Source organism: Semicossyphus pulcher, unplaced genomic scaffold (genome assembly GCF_022749685.1).
Source record: "Semicossyphus pulcher isolate SPU_LCO1_2020_fin unplaced genomic scaffold, fSemPul1.0.p SCAF_10, whole genome shotgun sequence".
NCBI classification, from domain to species: Eukaryota; Metazoa; Chordata; class Actinopteri; order Labriformes; family Labridae; genus Semicossyphus; species Semicossyphus pulcher.
In genome coordinates this window covers 19,997,197-20,017,075 of record NW_027211604.1, presented here as the reverse complement: position 1 = coordinate 20,017,075, position 19,879 = coordinate 19,997,197, and the positions used below count along the sequence as shown (strand labels likewise).

The 19,879-nt window shown below is 42.6% G+C and overlaps 1 protein-coding gene across 8 annotated transcripts in view; it reads right to left on the bottom strand.

Annotated features, from left to right (window-relative positions):
• LOC138597864 (rap guanine nucleotide exchange factor 6-like) overlaps positions 1-19,879 on the bottom strand; it is a 178,053-nt gene that overhangs the window by 58,921 nt on the left and 99,253 nt on the right. For all 8 annotated transcript variants that reach the window (XM_069669422.1, XM_069669430.1, XM_069669439.1 and 5 more), the window contains one exon: positions 3,900-4,031. In XM_069669422.1, the coding sequence (XP_069525523.1) occupies positions 3,900-4,031 (132 nt within the window). The remainder of the gene's footprint in view (positions 1-3,899; positions 4,032-19,879) is intronic.

The window sequence follows — 19,879 nt, the reverse complement described above, 5'->3', positions numbered from 1 at the left end:
GTTCATTCAGTATGCAGGACGTGCTCTTTCAGTCCCCTGGTCTCAGAACAAGTTCGAGCCCGGAGGACATCAGATGTGCCCATGAAACCCCACACTTTACAGAACTGTCTGTGACAGAATAACAGCAAAGACAGGAGACAGGAGAGCGCAAGACTGAGAAGAGGAATGCATAAAGTTCAGGATACAGCTATAAGATGAAAGAAAAGAGGGAGAAAAGAAGAGGGTGATGTGGGAGAGAGAGAGAATAATATAAGAAGAGATGGTGACTGACGGAAGAGGGATGATAGGAAACGGGCAGAAGGGAGGAATATGAGACGTGAGAGCTGGAGGAGACAGAAATGGTTGGAAATAACGTGAACGACTGTGGTTTAGGTGAAAGAGAGAGAAAGAGTGAAGGAAAATAGAGAAGAAGTAAGAGAAACCCTAAAGAAAAGCAGACTGTTGCACTGACAGCTGAGGACTGCAGCTGACTGGTGGGTCAGCTCTTTAAGACGGCTGTAAACAAACACAGAGCCGGGTCAGAGACAAGCTGATGGGATCAGATGCGTGTGATTAATATCTAATCTCAGGATGAAGAGATCGGGTCGCAGGTGTTAAACGTCTGACCCATGTTGACCTTACTTACATCAATCTGCAAACACTGGCAGACAGGCTGATGGCGGAGGGCAGGGGGAGGTGGATTAGGAGGTTAAGATGTCTGAGTCATGTCATTTTAGTCTGTTTTCTATTAAGAGCAGGTGGCTTTGACGGGTTCTGCTGACAATGACTGATGGATTCTATAATTCATAAGCTTCTGGCACTATTATTTTTAATAGCCCTGACAGGAATTTACAACAGACGAGGTAAATGTTCACTGATGTCTCATGTGAGCGTTTCCCTGTTTTATATTTCTTCTCTTTTACGTCATACTTAGTAGGAATGCACCAATACGGATGCCGCATATTGGTCTGGTACTGACTCAGATAGCTGGAGCAGGTTTGAGTGTCAATGAAGCTAACACTTGGATGATTTGTTTAATTCTGGGTTTACGTCTATGGGCATGTGCTACATCATGTGTAGGCAGCACCTGTTTCAGCTCTTTGGAGGTATTTCAACCTTGATATGCCAAAAAAGTTCTGTGTCTCCTTGGAATATCTGCAAAGTTTCTAAGTTTTAAAGATAATTTTTTGGGGCATTTTTGCCTTTATTTACAGGACAGCTGAGAGACAGGAAGCATTGGTGGAAGAGGGTGGGGGATGACATGCAGCAAAGAGCCATGGGCGGGAGTCGAGCCCGCGGCCGCTGCATGGAGGAATCGTGGGGTAACTCACGATTCAATACATAGCTCACGATAACGATAATATCACAATTCAGCGATTCTGCGATAATTGATATATTGCAAGACAATCATATCATGATACATCACGATATTAACTGAAGAATACAAAATGCCCCTAAAAAGGTGAAGTGCAGAATTCATGTATTGTTCACTGCAATTGGGTGTCAGTTTTACAGATTTTGACACAAATTGAGATAAACAATGATGCGCTGACTCAAATTGGCAGGGAGATCTGTTCAGGGCGCTACATTTTAAAATTATTAAAATATCGATATTTGGCACCAGCGATACGATAATTGTATCACACCAGTCGGGACAGCGATATATTGCGATATCGATATTTTGTCCCATCCCTATCGAGGACTGTAGCCTCTGTGCATGGGGCGCCAGCTCTTCCCACTGAGTTAAACCAGAGCCCTAAATTTCTAAGTTATGCTTTAAAAAGAAGACAACACAACACTTAAGTCAAGTCTGATGCTGCCTCTCATGTAAAAGAATGTCTCTTCCACACATTGAGAAGAAATCTTATTACTTAAACACTGGTATCAGCTCTGTACCTGGTAGTTGCTGATACCAAAAGCCAAGGAGCTGAAAAAGTTGCAGTTGCAGTGCATCCCTAATCGAAGGTATTATTTTTTGTCCATTTTGTTGAAAGTCTTGTTTGGGGGAATCCTCGTTAAATATGCATCCAAACAGATAATAAGATTCATATATAATACAGATTTTCTAATGTGGGGCACATTAGCTTTGCGAGGCAGCCTGGGGTAGCACAAATATCACTTATGGATTGTATAAGCCTTGTTGAAATGATACATATATACCGTCTTCTTTCTCACACACCTCTCTCTACAAACTAGTCTTTATTTTTCTCTTGTGTGTTTAATTTAAATGTGGGGGCCAGTAGAAGCCATGTGGTAGGGTAGGTACTATCAGCATTGTCAGTACCTTGAGCTTGCATGAACAGAGCCTGGGTCTGTTGAAGTTGCCAGTGCTGCTTGGGTTGCGGTGGTAGGTTAGGTTCATTATAAGTATTGGGGTGAGGGCACAAGGGGAGGGGCTTCTTAAATGAGCGGTTATCCTTATCATCAGGGCACAAGTATCTTGTGTTTAATTCAAACTGGTACTTGTACTCTTGTACTTAGATCACTAGTATGTAGCTTACAGACCTCCCTAGTTTCATTGATGGATTTAAACAGTGCTAATATATGGTACCCCTCCCGACCCCTTCATCCAAACATGCATGAAGAATAAGGCAGCAGCTTGTGAAGAGGAACAGCGGAGTAAAATACTGCAGCGTCCTGTGAAGAAGCCTGAGAGGAAATATTGAAAGGTTGATGGAATTCATTACGACGAAGGGGAAGAGGGAAGATTAGGAGAGCTGGGGGATTAAAATGATGAGATGACAGCCGTGTCATGTACCTTTTTAAGGATTATTGATTTGTAGCCATTTAAATACCCTCCTCTCAAGAGGGGGATTTAATACCACAGCACACTGAGCTACTGAATGCTGTGAAATGTCACTTAAAGGTAAGGCTGACACAAGAACACAGAGTAAAACATAAAGATCTCCTGGTTCTGCAATAATATTTTATGGCTTAAGGAGGCTTATTAGTGTATATTTGATTTATTTATTATATTATTTATTTTAATATAAGCTCCTGATAAAAAATGATGACCAAAATCAACTGTATAAGCGACGTAAACTGTATGTCGTACTCTTTCAATTCCCCTGCCACTCTTAAACCAACACTTCCTACGGAGGCAACCCACAGGAATTCCTGCAAATGATCCTTACAAACCGACACCTACACTGCTTATGTTACAGCGTCTATACCTGTGGCAAAGGTAAAGACCAGGCTTAAAAGGTTAAGTTCATTTCCTGCTTGTGACCTTTTTTCCGCAGCAGGAAGTGCAGAAGGGATCACCAGGATGCGCAACTGATGCACAATAATTAGCGAGATGCTCAGGATCACAAGGAGGGAGGGTATGGGGCTGACACGTACGCTACAGGTAGACAGAACTGGAGCAAGTCAATACTTCAGAGTGAAACGCTTATGTCAGGGAGCAGATGCTGCAGTGTGGTGGTGACAGGCTGCATTAGATAGCGGTTTGACGGGTGTCATTGTTTTTTGGATGTAATGGAGTTATGGTGGCATGAAAGCGGGAAACTTTAATCAATCCAAAACATTTGTTGTTTTTTTTAAATGTCACGAAAAACAAGACAGACAACTGCAAGAAAAGAGGCGCAGGAAACTGAAGCATTACACTTCTACTGCCTCAGGTTCCTAGATTTTAGATCACACTATATTTTATCCATTAACTTATTCAATTCCACCTTAAAAAACTTTATGCAAAGGAAAAAGAGCACAGTTAATTCAAAGCAAAAATATCAAAACCTCAAAACCATGATATTTTATTGAGCCTTCTAGGGATCTTTAAGATATAATGTTGTACCTCATTGATTTAAAACCCCAACAAGTCGGGTCAGATTAGTCAGACTAAAAAAAGATAAGAGACAAAGGAAAATGGAAGAAAAACCCAAATAAAATAAAATGGTTTAAACCAGCAAAGATGCACCCACCTGGTAAATATCTGACAGGCTGCTGCTCCCCGAGTCGCTTGCGATGCTGCATCCGGATTGGCTGGGAGGCATGTGCATCACTTGCTGATGGGCGTGGTCTGTTAGGTGCATCTTATTGAGGTCAGCAGGAAGCTGTTCAGACAGACAGGAAGTAAAAGAGAGACAGGTGGATGTGAGTTTAACAGAGGCAAACATGCAAGATTACGAACACCCACGCACACACACAAACCCACACACACACACACACACACTCGGCTGTTTCATCAGCCTGAAAGCCAAAGCTGGTTTGGCACTGTCTGTATGTTTTACTCCAAGATAATGAACACGAAGCGAAGTGAGCTGCAGACACTTCAGGCAGCTGTAAATTATGACCCAAGGCTGGATTTGATTTCTGACAGGCAGCGGAGGGCTGAAGGCTGGTTTTATATTTTTGCAGTCACCTAAACAAAACAATGAAAGTGTAAAGTCTGGCAGGAGTGTGTTGCTAGGATGGCGGGTTGGCTTTTTCACCACAGACAGCTTGCCTGCTCTGTGCTCTGGGTGCAAACTGAACAAACACGCACATGTACACCAGAAAACTCATTTGGAGCCACATCCAAAGGCAGAAATATATTTACACACACTCCAAACAAAGACAGATATTAACAAACACACAGGCTCAAACACACCTCCATTACCATATTAACAATTCAATCAAATACTTCAAGCCAGCCACAGAAATCTCTAAACAAATCTGTTCATGGCCCTCGGTTTGTTTACTTCATGGATAAGAAGGCAATTTGCACAAGGCAGCGATACAAACAGAATTCATTTGTTTCTGTTTTGTTATCACCTTTTCCCCAAGATTGCACACTCCAAAATATAAAGTACTAAGAGCTCATTCGCAAATAAACCCTTCAGATCCAGGAGCAGACTAAGCTGTCAGTCAAGCAGCCAAGGCTCAAACTTATCTCCTCCTCCCACAGAGCAACGTAACTGACCAGGAGGACAATGACGTATAACCAGTGATGAACTAGATCCATATGTATCCCTTTAACTGCTATCACACATCCAAAACAGCATGCGTTAAACACTGCAAACAACGACAGACAGGCTCAATTGTTCTAATGCTCTCTGGCTTCTTTAGCTGGGCTGGCTTGCTGACTGTTACTTAGTAATATCACTGCTACTATACTGTTAGTGGTTGCAAAGATGGTTTGTGTATAATTTTAGTTTAAGTTAAAAAAGAGATGTCAATGGAGAAAGAGTGAGTCTGGGTATTTCAGCACCATGGAAAGAGACAGCCCCAGAGCAAAACACACTACTGCTAACTATATTTGTGCCTCCTTGTTCAGTCGACATCAAGTTCAATCCACTCAAGTATTGCACCAACATACAGTAAAGAAACACTTCTACATCCCTATTTTGTGTATAGGTGAAATTAACATAACAACATGGTGTGATACTCTATCTCCTCTTAATAAAACAGAATGATTTATACCACTTAGTAACTGACAACATGTTAAGGAAAGTCAAAAAGATTTCCATTTTGTGCATGCAAAAGAATCCCCCAATAGTCTGCATCTTGAAACCAGAGACGCAACTGGACTCCATGTCTGAACATCCAGTCAATAAAACACAGCACCATTATCCAGTGTGTACAAGCAGGTCAACCTAAGGTCAGGTATAGGTTCTACTAACATATTTATCATCATAAGATGGAGTTATTTGGCACTACAATACTTGATTTTTCCTCCGATGTGTAGCAGGGAACAAAGGACTTGTCTGCTGCACCCATACATGATAGATGAAGATGAAAGAACGACTAAAATAGATGCAAGACCTGCCACAACAAACAGTACGAAGAGACTGACTGAGGAGGTTAAAAGTTGGATTTCCTACAAAGTGAAGCAGCTCATCTTCTTTTGGATAAATGGACTTGGTGCCCCGTGTTCTCAAAAAGAAAGCCAAACCTCTGATTCTCCAGCCTTACCAGTTTGGACCAGGGCAGTGCCAGCGTGAGAGAAGATGTCCTCCTGCGACATCGGGCAAACCTACAGCAAACCTCCTCCATCGCCACATCAGACACCACTGACGGACCAAACACACACATGCACGCTGAAAATAACAAGCTGATGCTTGGAAGCTAGCTGAGGCTGCGAGGAACCACGGTGCCAACATGTAATATTAAAGACGTCGAGTCTGGGGGCGCTGCCCCCTCAGTGCTCTCTTCTAATAGGCCTGTTGTAGTGTGTGACCCCATCAGCACTTAACTCCCCCGCCCCACTTCTTCAAACCCACAGGGAAATACAGTACTGAGGGGCGGAGTTTAAGAAGTTCAATGGATTGTTCTTAATGTGTGGAATATTAAAGGGAACACACAGTTTGATGAGTTTGTGTACACTGGATTTACACGACATAAAGGACTCTTGGGTAGTGACTCATAGCCGTTTATCCTGAAGTATTAAGGCAACTGGATATCTTTACACCCTAAAAGAAGTGAAGTGACGCCATCTAGGATTGTTGTGTGCTTAAATGTTGCTGAAATGTTCCATTTGTTACTCGTCATTTGGCTTCTTTGGCACGTTGTTCCTTTGTTTTGATTATTATATATATACTATTTGACAGTTAATTGACTATTTAAAGGTTTTGGAATTTATTTTTGTTCTTTTTTCGATGAGGTTGTGTTTTTTTTTTTAACATCTTGTTTATATGTAAACCCTAAGAAGTTTAACAACATTTAAATAATCCAATTTAATAATTTAATTTAACAAATCAATACATATCTAATGCCCTACAATATTATCAGGAAGGTGTACCTATTACTTTACAAGCATTATTTGTTATTCTCACAGTCCTGCCTACATAGTGTGAAAATATGGGTCTATTTGTACTTGGCCATCTCTTTTCCTTAAAGAAACATGATGAAGAATGGATTCAAGCCTTTAATTTAGAATATATGGAGCTTCCAATATGGTAAAAGCAGAAGCAATTCCACAATTGACTTGTTAAGGAGGGACTGATTATTTATTAATGTTATCAGCTGCTATTAAACTCAACAGCACATTCTGTTCGGACCAAACCGCGGCCATGGCAGAAGGTCGGCATTAATGAGAAGAGTAGAAACCCAATCAATATGGATTCATTTGGACTAATTATATGGCTAACATCTAAGTTGTTCAGTGTCTTGGTCTAGCATCGGAGCACTAGATTCAAACACAGTTTCAAACGTGCATAAAATGTGAAGTATAGCATACATACATTTTAATCATTAATGCATCTGCTGCCTTCTTTCTCCATCACACACACCCCTTTTTATACCATTTAAAATATCTAAATGATTTATACATACATTATGGGTTCCTCCGTGTTTCTCTCAGTGCTAATAGAGCTCAATTTATGCTTCTAATTAACATTCACACACACATGCTCACTCACAGGACTCTCACATTAGTTTTAGTGCAATCCATTTCCCATTAGGTATACCAGCTGACTACATTTTGTGTTTTCCTTATTGAACCTAATAGTCAAGTGCTGGTGTTACAGACTAAACCACACATACACACAGGGTGAATTGTCTACTCTCTTCCCTGCTGACCAACAGGCTTCACTACTGTAGTTTGTTGTGCTTGTTTGTGAATAAGAAGAGACAGTTAAAGCAAGAGGGGGGACAGAGAGCGATTGGTAATTTCATCACAGGTAAATACGTATTGATTTTTGCGTGATGGAGATGTTGAGAGGCAGCGATGACGAAGCTGCCACCGTGCATCCATTTTATACACTCTCACTGAATGCACACGTACATAGAGGCAGAAATGAATGTGGCAAACTGCTCGGCTGATAAGGACTTTGTGAAACACAGACGCACATCCAAAGCATGCGCATAAAGGACACTCAAATGACAAATACATGACACATGAGGGTCATTGAGGGATGAGACAGTTGGTGAAAACAAACCTTGAAAATACAGCAACAAAAAATGAAAGAATGGTTTCAGGGTGAGCGGTTTTAGGAGAGGAGTCGAGTGTTGTGCTGTGTTAGCATCAGTAGACACTCAAAGGCAGATTTGGGTAGAGGAAGGGGAGGGTTAAGTTCAGCTCATTTAGCGGTGAGACCTGACCCACGCCGTCTCTCCCTCTCATCGGTTGGGGATCGTCCTGTATTAAATGCAGTCTCCTAACTGAATAAACACAGACGTGATCTGTCTGTATTTCCATGCACACTCCCCTCTAATGCATAAACTACGATCATACACAGTGCAGTGACATGAGACGTAAAGATCTTCAAGAGACGCAGCAGAGAAATGTTCAATCAGACAAGAATGAGAGGCGAGTGGTCTCTCCGTATACACATGATTGTTGCCGTGGATCCGGGCAGAGTGGGCGTTGCTTAATGAGGCCCAGGACACATGTGCGTACACACTGCCGGACGTATGTGAATAAATGCGCCCCAGACCACCTCGTATGTGGCCTGAGTGATCGGATCTGAATGCGTCATCAATCCGTCCAGGGAGAGTTCACACAATAATGAAAAGAGGAAAAGGAAAAGTTTAGTCCCTTTTCAGACATATAGTATGTAACCCCGATGGCTTCATCTTGCTCTAAAAGTAACTTGAGCCTGGATGTGTATAAGGATTACAAGATCACCAGCACCTCTAAAGCTCTCTACTTAAAATGTTAGAACTCTTTGGGCCTCGCCACAGAAGCCCCGATTTGACTCTGACCCTTGGCCCTCTGCTGTGTGTCGTCCTCACTCTCTCCTCACAATATTTCCTGTCTCTCTTCAGCTGTCCTGTCAAGTTAAGGCCAAATAACCTCCATCAGTACAAAAACAAAAGGACAATCTGTTTTTTTTTTACGAGCACAGGCTGTACAAAGTTACTGGCACATTAACAGTCTGTTACTATTCTCTACAGGCAGCAACAGTTGTGATATCCTCCCCTGCCAACTCACTAGCTATTAAGCAGTGTCAACAATGGACTCTGCCGCTATAATAAGGACTGATGGCATTGGCAGTGCATACTTCATCCTCTTATATAGATTATTGGTAAGCACCTTGATTAATACCAATGTATATGTGTTTAGCTAATAGCCTAAGGTCAAACTTGGGGTTTAATACACTAATCTGGCTGCATTAAGCATTTTTTGATGAGTAGGCACCAATAAGGAGAGGTAGCGTGTGTGGTTTGGAGGTATGAAACAGGACAGGAACAGACAGGAAGAGTTTGTGTGTCTGTGTGAGTGTTAGACAGGGAGGTAGAAAGATGGCAGGCGGGCGAGGGAAGCTAATAATTGCGGTGGTCTTGTGGCTCCTATTCACACCACAGACTTAATCCTGCACTAATCCCCCTCTTTCCCTCTCCCACTGGGCCGAGCCGTGAGGGGGGGGGTTTATGGGGTCTCCCGTTCTCTTCATGCATTAAGGATGAGAGTTAGAAGATTAAATATAAATGTGCAGAGTTCCTTCAGCTGTACAATTCTATCATGTCAACGAGCGGGCACAATCATGGGAGGATCAAGCTGGCTGCAGATGCAGTGCTTTCACAACAACAGACGCTTACAGAGCCTGATTAAGGGAGGAGAAATTAATCTATAATCTGTCATAATGAGAAAAGATTCAGAATGAAGAAAGATGCAGCAGCAGAAGATGGTTAGAAATCCATAAGGAGAAAGCCTGGAGCATTAAGTTGTTACCTAGCTTGGCGGCTTATAAACGAATAAAAGGTTAGCTTCACTGAGAAAGAACACAAGTGGTGGGGCTGGGAAACATGCTATAAAGATATATATTTTCTAATATCACTGACTGTTTAAAATACTCTTTGAATTTATGTGCGTTCATTATATCATCATAAAGTCATTCACCATGCTTTGAACTAAACTAAATTAGCTATATCCTAAAAAAGGCAACTTTTACTTAAAGAGGGGGTATTATGCTGCTTCACATTTTAACACATAAATATATTGTTACAATGTTGGATGTCCAAACTAAACGTGGGTGAAGTTTCAAATCTGTAGGTAAAAGTATGTTGGAGTAATCCCCAGGCTTCTCAGCTCAGTCTGCAGGCTGCTGTGAACGCCAGGTTTCACACAGTTTTTTCTACACGCTGCACATCGAGCTGGCCAATCAAAAGAGAGTGAGCCTGCAGGGGCGGGGTTTCTTAAAGGGACAGAGCTGACTGCGTCGTTTCAGGCATTGGCTGTATGAGGGCCTGCAGGCCCTGCCTGAAGTTGTTTTTTACTGTAAATTATGCTAAGCTACTCCACATGTATCACAGAGTGAAATATTAAGCTTGAAATTAGCATAATACCCCGCCTTTAAAGGATATAATTAATAAGACATCTTATATGCTAAATATAGTCTAAGTCCAACAAGCTAACACAATGTCATAAAGCTCATAACAGTAAATAATTATCCTTTCCTCCACTCATCATCCTGAAAAGCAAATCAACCAACATATAAATGGCCTCTCTGCATTTTTTAAGCTAACTTTAGGACTACATTTCTCTGTCTGTAGACCTACTTTAGTACCAGAAGGCAAAGCAAACCTTTTAAAGAGACATCTTCTTTACCGTTCTTCCCTTAAACCAAACTCTGTTTCACTCTTTCTGTTTCACCTCCCAGTTTAACATTGAGATTAACTAGCTGTGGGCCTGAGTGCTCTGTTCCCCCGGTTTCCTCAGTGATAAAATGGGCTATAAAGCTCAGACTGGCCATTTGCCTACACAGACAAGAGACTGGGTTTCCCAAAGGCAATTTAGTGTTGGGATAATCTTTGCTACATTGTAGGTCAATGTGTACAGAGATGTTTTGGGCAACCTTGAAGCCTTTAATGGATGACGTGTGGTCTGTCTATAACATAATAGGAATTGGCTGGTTAAGGGTCCCAGAAGGGGCCAAAGCATTAAAAACAAGAGGAAGACAAGGCGACCAATTCATCTGATTACAGTTTTTTAAACATTTCACCTTGAATTACTTGAATAATTGCAACAATAATTAGCTAATTTATCTAAATCTTGTTTTAATGTAAGCTTCATTAGGATGCAGAGATACAATTTAATGACTAACACACCTGAGACTTCACTGAATCACTGCTAATCGCAGAGAAAGAGAGACATCTAAACAAGCAGATACCTAGACAACAAAAGAAACAGAGAGCGCTTAATGGAAGTCAATAAGGAGATTTATCAAAAGAGATGGAGCATGACGGAGACGTATACACCAACACACACACGGAGACGAAGAGGAACGGGGGAAAAAGCGAGAACGACACATCAGGATGAATAATCAAGAGGACAAATGGCTTAGCTGAGTAATTAAAGAAAATGTGATGGGGCTGATGAATCCTGATGAGGGTGATAATTAAAGCAGGTTCAACAAACATGACACAAACAAAGCTCCATGAATATTTGAAGTCGCTGTTGTTGTTTGTTCTGAGAGAGTACAAAATGTGACAGTATCAGAAAAGAGGTGCGGTTCAGTATCTCCAAATGGTCCCTGAAGGGTAGCAAAGCATCTTCAGACTGGAAGGTCACTCATTCTGCAGGGGAAGTCTTTGATTTAGGGAAGGTATATGCATATTAAAGGACGTACAGAAGAACAAAGGTGGCAGGAATCAGTGCATTCATGCGTCTTTGTTCATTAATTCAAAGAGATACAAAAGCGACATATGAGGGAGGGTGGCTGCTGTCGCTTTAAGAGCTGCAACATTTAAGATGTTTGCACAATTTGAACTATCCTGGTTAAACTCTGTACTTAAATCTACCGACCAAAAATGCACAATAATACAATGATAAGAACACAAAAGAAATCCCTTGAGTAACACGCAATTATCTATAATTACAGCTATTATAGTGCTGAGCACAAACATTCAAGAATCATTAATTGCCCCAACTAATAACTTTCCAGCTTCTACAGAGCGAACACGTGCACACTCTGCAGGTCGAGGGAATAGCAACAATTAAGTCCAGCTTTAGAACTCCTTTACCGAGATGCACCAGCTATATACACCACTCATACCTCCACAGCTGAGTAAACACAGGCATGGTAATATAGAGTGAGGTTACTGCTTGGGTGTCTGACATGTGCAAGGTCGGCCTGTAGATGTCAGCAGTGACAACTGTAGCTCTAAGTAGTACAAGCCAAGAAACACAACCATTAATCAGCAATGAAATACAGTATAACAAAAGTGGCATGTTAAACTATGTAAGTTGATATGAGAGTCAATTTTTCTAGCATAAATACTGTAAGTGATTTCAGGTGTTTGCTTGTGTATGTGGTTTATTTTGGGTGGCAAGAGGTTAAGTCTTACTCACAAATGCTTCAACAATAAACTAAGACCTAATTTCTACATTACGTTAACCTATATACGTATAATTCATGATCCTATAAAGAAATTGTGAGAGATCGGACGTGTGTGTAAGTGTGAGTTAGTTAGGGGAAAAAGTTGTTTATTTGGAGATTGCATAAGACGAAGATGAAGACGAGGAAGAAGAAGAAGAAGAAGAAAAAGAAGACGAAGAAGAAGAAGAAGACGAACACGAGGACGATGAAGAAGACAAAGACGAAGGTGAAGACGAAGGCGAAGACGAAGAAATACTTTATCTCCAAACATGCTGCAGACACATAGACCCGAAACACACATGCACAAACAGGACTCTATGGGAATGCATTAATGGAGAGATGTCAGAGTGAGGGGGCTGCACATGGACATGCCGCATGAGCAGTTGGCGGATTCGGTGCCTTGCTCAAGAACACCTCGACAGTGCCCAGGAAAGGAGCTGGCACCTCTCCAGCTAGCAGCCCCAATTTCATGCTTGATCCGTACCGGCCACTTGAACCGGCCACCCTCTCTGGTTCCCAAGCCATGTCCCTGCAGACTGAGCAACCATCTACCCATGAAAAGCCTTCCCACTATGGATTCATACCATAACTACTCATTTAAACAGGAATGTAGCTGTTAACATCCATCCTTACTCAAACAGCTGTCACCATGTGTTGAGTTAGCTTTGAGCAGGTTGCAACAGCGAGAAGCACACAGCAGACAGCAGCAGCAGTTCACCTCCACACAAAGACACAGTGTAGCTACAGCCTCGCAGCACAAATGAGTTTCCCTTCCTTTGATGCAACTCCTAACTTTATGTCTGAATCTGATTTCCGCTGGTGTATTCACGTCTCTGCTCCGTCTCTTCGGACCGACCTCACAATTTGGATCGCTCCCTCATTACAGCCTTTCCTGTCCCTACTTTGGTCTGTCACCTTCTCTATTCGCACGCTGCATCAAAGAGAGCACAGAGGAATGAATTGACGAGAAGTAGGCTCATCAGACTGGCCAGGTGAGAACATTGGCTCTGATGTCTGGAACGGGACACACACACACACACACACCGCACACGCATTGAAAGTCCAGATTTAGCCCTGTAGCTCTGCAAAAAGCTTTGATCAATGGAGGCCACTGTTGGCTTCGACTAAAAGAGGGGACATGTCTGGAAAAACAAGCGATACGCAGAGAAAAATACATGCAAATGCACACATTTATACACAAAGGAAAAACAGATATGCAACATTATATGAGACCGACCTGCACACAGATGGAGAAGACTAAAGAGGAACTGCATTCATGTATGGGCTTCATTCAGTAAAACATACACTCAGCTTATTGAATAGGCTCAGCACACATTCATACTCTGCTCTATTACTGGAAAGTGCACAGCCGGTTGGATTAAGATACAGTGCAGGGAGACAGATGGAGTAGGGAGAAAATAGGGGGAACCTGAAGTGAATATGACAGAGAGAGAGAGAGATGGAGAGTCAAACGAAAAGAGTGCAGGAGGAGAGGCAGAGTGTGGCATATGATTGAGACCTGAATGAATGCGTTCATGTGTGTGTGGAAAAGGTAGCAGAGAGTCGGAAAGAGCATATAATAGAGATAGGAGTGACAGCAAGGAGGTGAAAGGGAGGGGACAGACGAAGATAAAAAGTCTCAAATATTCTCTTAAGAATTCAATTCTGCCTCCGTCCAGACTGCCAGATCTCTGGCACCATGGCAGCATGACTCTGTGGCCCTCTCTCCATGCCTCTGTGTATGTGTGTGTGTGTACCAGCTGGAGTAAAGGGGAGATGTAATGAATTGAAGTTGGAATTAGAGGTGACAACTGCAAAGGCAGACATGCCACAGAGAAAGGGAAGGGGAGAAAAAAAGAGCGAGAGGACCACATGAGGGGAAGGACTCAAAAATACTGTCAAGCAGAGAACACTGCGTTCACACAAACTACAGTTCAGACACATCCATTCGCTCTCTCCTTCCTCTATCACCTGCCAGCTCTGCTTTGTAAAAGGAGGCTCTTTTCTTGCAGCGAGAATCAAGACTGGAATCAAATGCATGTTGCTGATGCTTTTCATGAAATCTGAGTTAAAGTTTGTGTTAGCAACTTGAGAAATGTCAGGAACCTTTATTTTTCTGGTGCATCCAAATTAAGGTGTGTACAGCCTCAAGGTAATGTGGCGTTCCTTTGTCATTGCAAAAACTATTTGATATTAAAGGTATAATAAGTAATATATAGACTTTTACAAATATAATATAATATAAATCATCACTTATGGGCCTGTGTGTTAGCGAGTGTGTGTGCAGACCCTTCTGAGACCCTTCCCTCTGCATCTGTTCTGTTGTTTTCCTTTGCACGGGACGTTTTCAGGAGGGGCGCTGTTGTTGTTCCCTGAGCCAATCACAGCATACAGGTGAGTGTGGGAGTGGTTCAAATTAGCAACTGGGCCCCATTCAGACCGGTGAACATGTCGAAAGAGCGATGCAGAGTTGGCCCTCTTTCTGTTGGACAGGTAGGTGCCTCAAACCGGGTAGGACAAGCTAACCAGCGGTTAGCATGCTAGTGCAAAGGTAACCGGCGGTTAGCATGCTGGCGCAAAGCTAACCGTGAAGCTGTCAGTGTTAGCTCGGCAGTGTGGGCGGTGTTCTTACACAAAAGAGTGAGAGTGAGCTTCTGGTGACGAAGAGCCCAGGAGGAGGGGCCCAGTTTGAATGTGTTGTTGACCAAATGCTACTTATTATACCTTTAATGTTTAAGCTTATTAGGTGCACTTATAATAAGCTGTACAACTCAGTTAAATAATGTCCTTTAGACTCTGGATGGGGCATCTGAAACTTAGAGAGAAAAACCCTAATGATCTCATAGTGATGTCATCGAGGTTATCTCAGTTTCATCCTTAGACTGAATACATTTGAAACAGAAAGCATGTGTTACAAACTCATGACATGGCAATCTGCACTCAGCAGACAGGAGGAGCCCTAAAAGTGAAGCCAAAACATTTCGAGCACCCCCTGCTAACTGGCTGAAGTATAGGTCATAAAGCCCGCCTCCTCCATGTTAACAGATGGGCAAATACGGCTCCTGCAGCCGATGTGGTGCAGACGCGTCGTCCATCTATATTCATTGGAGGGTATCTTATAAAATTTGCTATCATGTTGCATTATGGGAATTGTTGGATCTAGACATATTCTTGTTTGATACCAACTAGGGCCGAAAAAAAATATCTTTGCCTCTGCTGCTTTGATTTAAATTATTCTTTCTTAAATTTGTCCCTCACAAGCACCCTTGACTTTAAAGGGTTGCAATACTTAATCCCTGGAGTGCCCACATTAGCTTCTGTGTTTGCAGCATGTTAAATGCATCTCAACACAAGGAGATTAAAGGAAACAACAGCTAGCAAGTTATCTTTAGTGAGGTTCTGTTTTTGGTTCAACTGACATGACAGGTTTGTGCAGCAACTGACACTTAACCTAGCCGCACAATATTAATGATGACACTGCCTCTTTCTGTCTCAGTGAAACCTTCTCTGCAGAACTTTTTCAGGAACATATGCTCACAAATGTTAAGACACTAATGGTTGGAACCTGAAAGTGTGGCAGCTTGAAAGCAAAACTTTTTTCCAACATAAGCTGGAGACTCTGCATAGCAACACATTGCCTAGAAACCAATCTGACACATTTTAATCTCAGCATCCTTAAAAAAAAACCCAGCATCCTGTGATTTGGCAGGTACAAGGTTCAACAATCATTGGCTGGCAAGTTTTTAGCCTGGATGGAGAGAGAAGCTGGCAGTCCTCTATATCGGGTAAACAGCCATTAGTTGGCAGTGTCTGCACTTTGTTGTGCCAGTATTGTGACAGACGGGATGCTGAATGGCACTGTCACCAACACTGCCAAAGGCCTCTGACTTTTGCCCCGGTTGTCTGAGAGTGATGAAGGAGAGAGAAGCAGCGAGGGAGACGCGCGGGGAGCAGAGGAAGGAAAGATGAACAGAAGGAAAGAGGTGTTTCTTTGCACTCATTTCACATGTAGTGACTCATCCACACATTACTGTAACACTACACACAGGGATGAACTCTTAGACAGTGACGCTATCTTGAATCAGCCCAGTATCATAACCGTATTGTTTTCAAATACCTTACTAGATCCGAAAGCGAATGTGTAAATTTCCACAGAAAAATCCAGAGAGGTCACAAGACAAGCGTCACATGTAGGTGTTGGCTCCAGACAAGCAACACGTAACCGATTCCAAATAAAGACCAAATCTGCGACGTGATCAGCTTCTCAAACATAAGTTATCGGTGATAAAGTAAATATGAAAGTTGCAATCTTGCTATTTTTTTTCACCAGATACGTGACAAGAGTCCGACTTGAGTCTGGAAATGATGAGTTTGCAGATTCAGAAACCTCGCCATTGAATTCATAGGGATTTCACACAACAGCTATACGGGTAAACTACTTGACTTGCTAATGTAAAAAGAACCGGATACATTCAATCATTTCTTTGCCCCACTGCCCTACTCCCTCCAACAGAATAAGTCTGCATTTTCTTGGCGAGTAGCGGCTCTAAATTGGCTGCGGGCTCATTCATGCCACACAGTCTTAACCGCTCACTCAGCGTTCTGGCGGCTTACACAGTGAAGAAGGTAATTAGTATGGGTCAGCACCCCTGCAGAGTCAAGTATTCTTCTCTGCAGGACTGGAGAGAACCGACTGTATTACATCCAGGCTTTAGTGGAAATTCTTCCCAATTGGTATTTAACGAGAGTGTGTGTGTGTGTGTGTGTGTGTGTGTGTGTGTGTGTGTTGCAGCAGGTAGCAGATGGTAGTTGTTGCCAAACAGTGTTAGATGTTTCTAAAAGGAGTATTTAACCTGCCACAGCCCGTCTGCCCTCATTTAATTCATTTAACACCTTGAAGAGGACATTTTATTTCCATTTAAACCTGCTGCGAGTTCAAAATGTTTGAGGTTTTAAATATAGCAGGACAGTAAAGACCAACAGAACTAAGTACCAAGTTGTAATTTCAAAGATCTCAGGGACCGGAAAAGCAGCCACCCTCTCTGACAGACCAACCACTGCTGGCTGATGGAAAACGCGTCAAAAACTGGGCGCCGCTTGTGATTTTTTCTGTGAGCGTCGCACCAGACTCCCAGTCTGCAATACTGCAAATGCAAAGGCTTTCATCAGTGGGCCATAGGATCAATCACCATTGTGTTACCTCATTCAGCGATAGATAGAGACTAAACAGCCTTTTCTTTTTCCTCTCTCTTCATTCATCTTTTTTTTTTACTCACACGCTCTTTATTCCCCAACCCCTCTTTTATGTTCCCGCCGTGGGAGAGCAGTATGAATAAATTTCACGCGATCTATATGAGATTTTTATGGGGTTGATTTAATGCTCATTAAAGGGATGTGAATAAGTTGCTGGAGCTTTAATGATGCTACTATTCGGGCCGTATTTGTTCTGTATGCTGGAGTTAACTGGCTTCCATTTGAAACTTGTGTGAAGAGTTAATTGAATGGGAAAAAAAAGAATATCTAGAACTGTTTCTATTCTAAACGATTTTGCAGTGAAATGTTGGTCCTATCAAATGTGTGAAAGTGGGATTGTTTTAATGGGGAAAACTGAAACTCAAGTTCACCGACAATTATTTCTTTTGTTCTCTCTCTCTCTCTCTGTGAATGTGTGTGTGCGTGCGTGTACAACAGGAAGCGGCATGGCGTCTCTGTCTGGGCCCCTGAGGAAGGTGGGCCACGGCCAGGTCTGCCGGATACAGGAGGGAAGGCCAAACACTTGGCTTCAATACGGACACAACTACTTATGCATTCACACTCACACGCATGTGAACAGAAACATACAGACACATACACCTCAGTACCTCCTGGCTCCCCTCTGTTAACAGATGCTTCCTGCCCTGCAGCCCAACCCCACTATACTTCTCACATACAAACCCACACATGGCAGAGAGTCCCTGGCACCCCTACAGGTTGACCCAGGGGCCGGGCGCAGGGGCAGACCCACCCTTTGGTTCTCCCGTGGTGTTTTTGTTAATGTTGGCTCCTGTTCCACTCCGCTGGCCCGCTCACCTCAGTCCAGACAGAGCAGACTGCAATTTCAGAACCATCGGCTGGACAGGAAATTAACTCTGTGTGCCCAGCGACCTAACCCGAATCCTCCAACGTCTATCAAACATTTTATTATGCTACACGAAAAAAAAGCTACCCTGCTGCTAATACGGTTTCTGTTAGGCTTTAAATTCATAATCATTTGGCTGCTGTGGGTGTGAATGTTTCATGCTGCTGCCAAGATGTCTCACCGTCGAGAGGCTACAGATGCGCATTTGTATATAAAGGGAATTTAGTGCGTTAATGTGAGTGTTGAAATATGGTTACAATAGCATTAAAAAGCAGAGAATCCAACTATTTTTGATGTATTGAAGATAAAAAACAAGCTAGGATCCTTTTTCTCTTCACTCAACCAGGCATGCAAACAGCAAGCGTTATTGAAAGACCCCTAAGACACAAAGAAATGCTTTTCTGTCGGTTTATGTTTTGGAAACGAATTGAGTTCAGTGTTTCTGCATTGCCAAAAGGACCGACAGACCTTCCACCTGCATGGTCACATCTGTTTTCATAAAGTCCTCACACACACTGTATGCAACCCCCTCACAAACACCCACAGAGCGATCGCCCGTCCATCCCATCTTGCGTTTATAAATGCCCTTGAAAATTATCCAGTAGAGGCTCTCTGGCTGTGGCAGGCAGAGGAGGGGATGTGGATCAATAGCAGTGAGATAATGGGAGCAAGGGAAATTGGCAGGGTGGGGGCTATGGGTGGTTGAAATATCAGCACTCGAATGTGTGTGTGTATGCGCATACGGGTGGGGGTAGCAGCTCATGACTGACAGAGCTCTGGTGGGCGGAGTCTGAATATATGATATGAAGGGGAGAAATGTACGAGGTTGTGCGCATTTACTGTTTGGATCAGTGCAACTTTGTGTGTTTATGCATTTGTGGGTGTTTAACTGCATCTGGGAATGAGATGGCAGCAAGGTCAAGGGTCACATGCATTAATGTGTGTATGCACAAAAGCTAGAGTGCATCTCTAGATTGAGCAGCTTCGCTTTCAGTCCATTGATGTTGACCGGCCTGGGCATGTTAATGTACACAGGGCCTGAGTGGGCTTTTCACTGTGAAACTTCCGCCTATCGTAGCTAATGGACGGTAATTACACCATTCAGGACACAACACCGGCTCCTTTATGCTACTGTTCCCCATTGAAGCTATCAAATAACACTGCTTTTTTTTTCTAACTTTGCTGTCAAAAGGTGAAGTTTGTTTAACTACTGAGTAAGTAAGTGCTTTTTCTGTCATGCCTGTGACCTTTTTCTGCACTCAATTGGTGCTAATATCAAATTTTAGCATACATGCTTTTTTCCGTCTTGTAGCTGCTCGTTAGCCGTTTATATCCCAAACATCAGCTGTGACAACATGTAAATAAATGCCTCAAGCACACAAACACAATAGTTGATTGTATTTACGATGCTTTACAGCCATGGTTCGTAACTGGTGGGTCGGGACCCTAAAGTGGGTCGCAGAGCTCTTTTCAGTGGGTTGCGGATGTTTGCTTGAAAAAAAGTTTTGGCAAAAAGTCTGAGCTGAAGGACATGGGTTTCCTA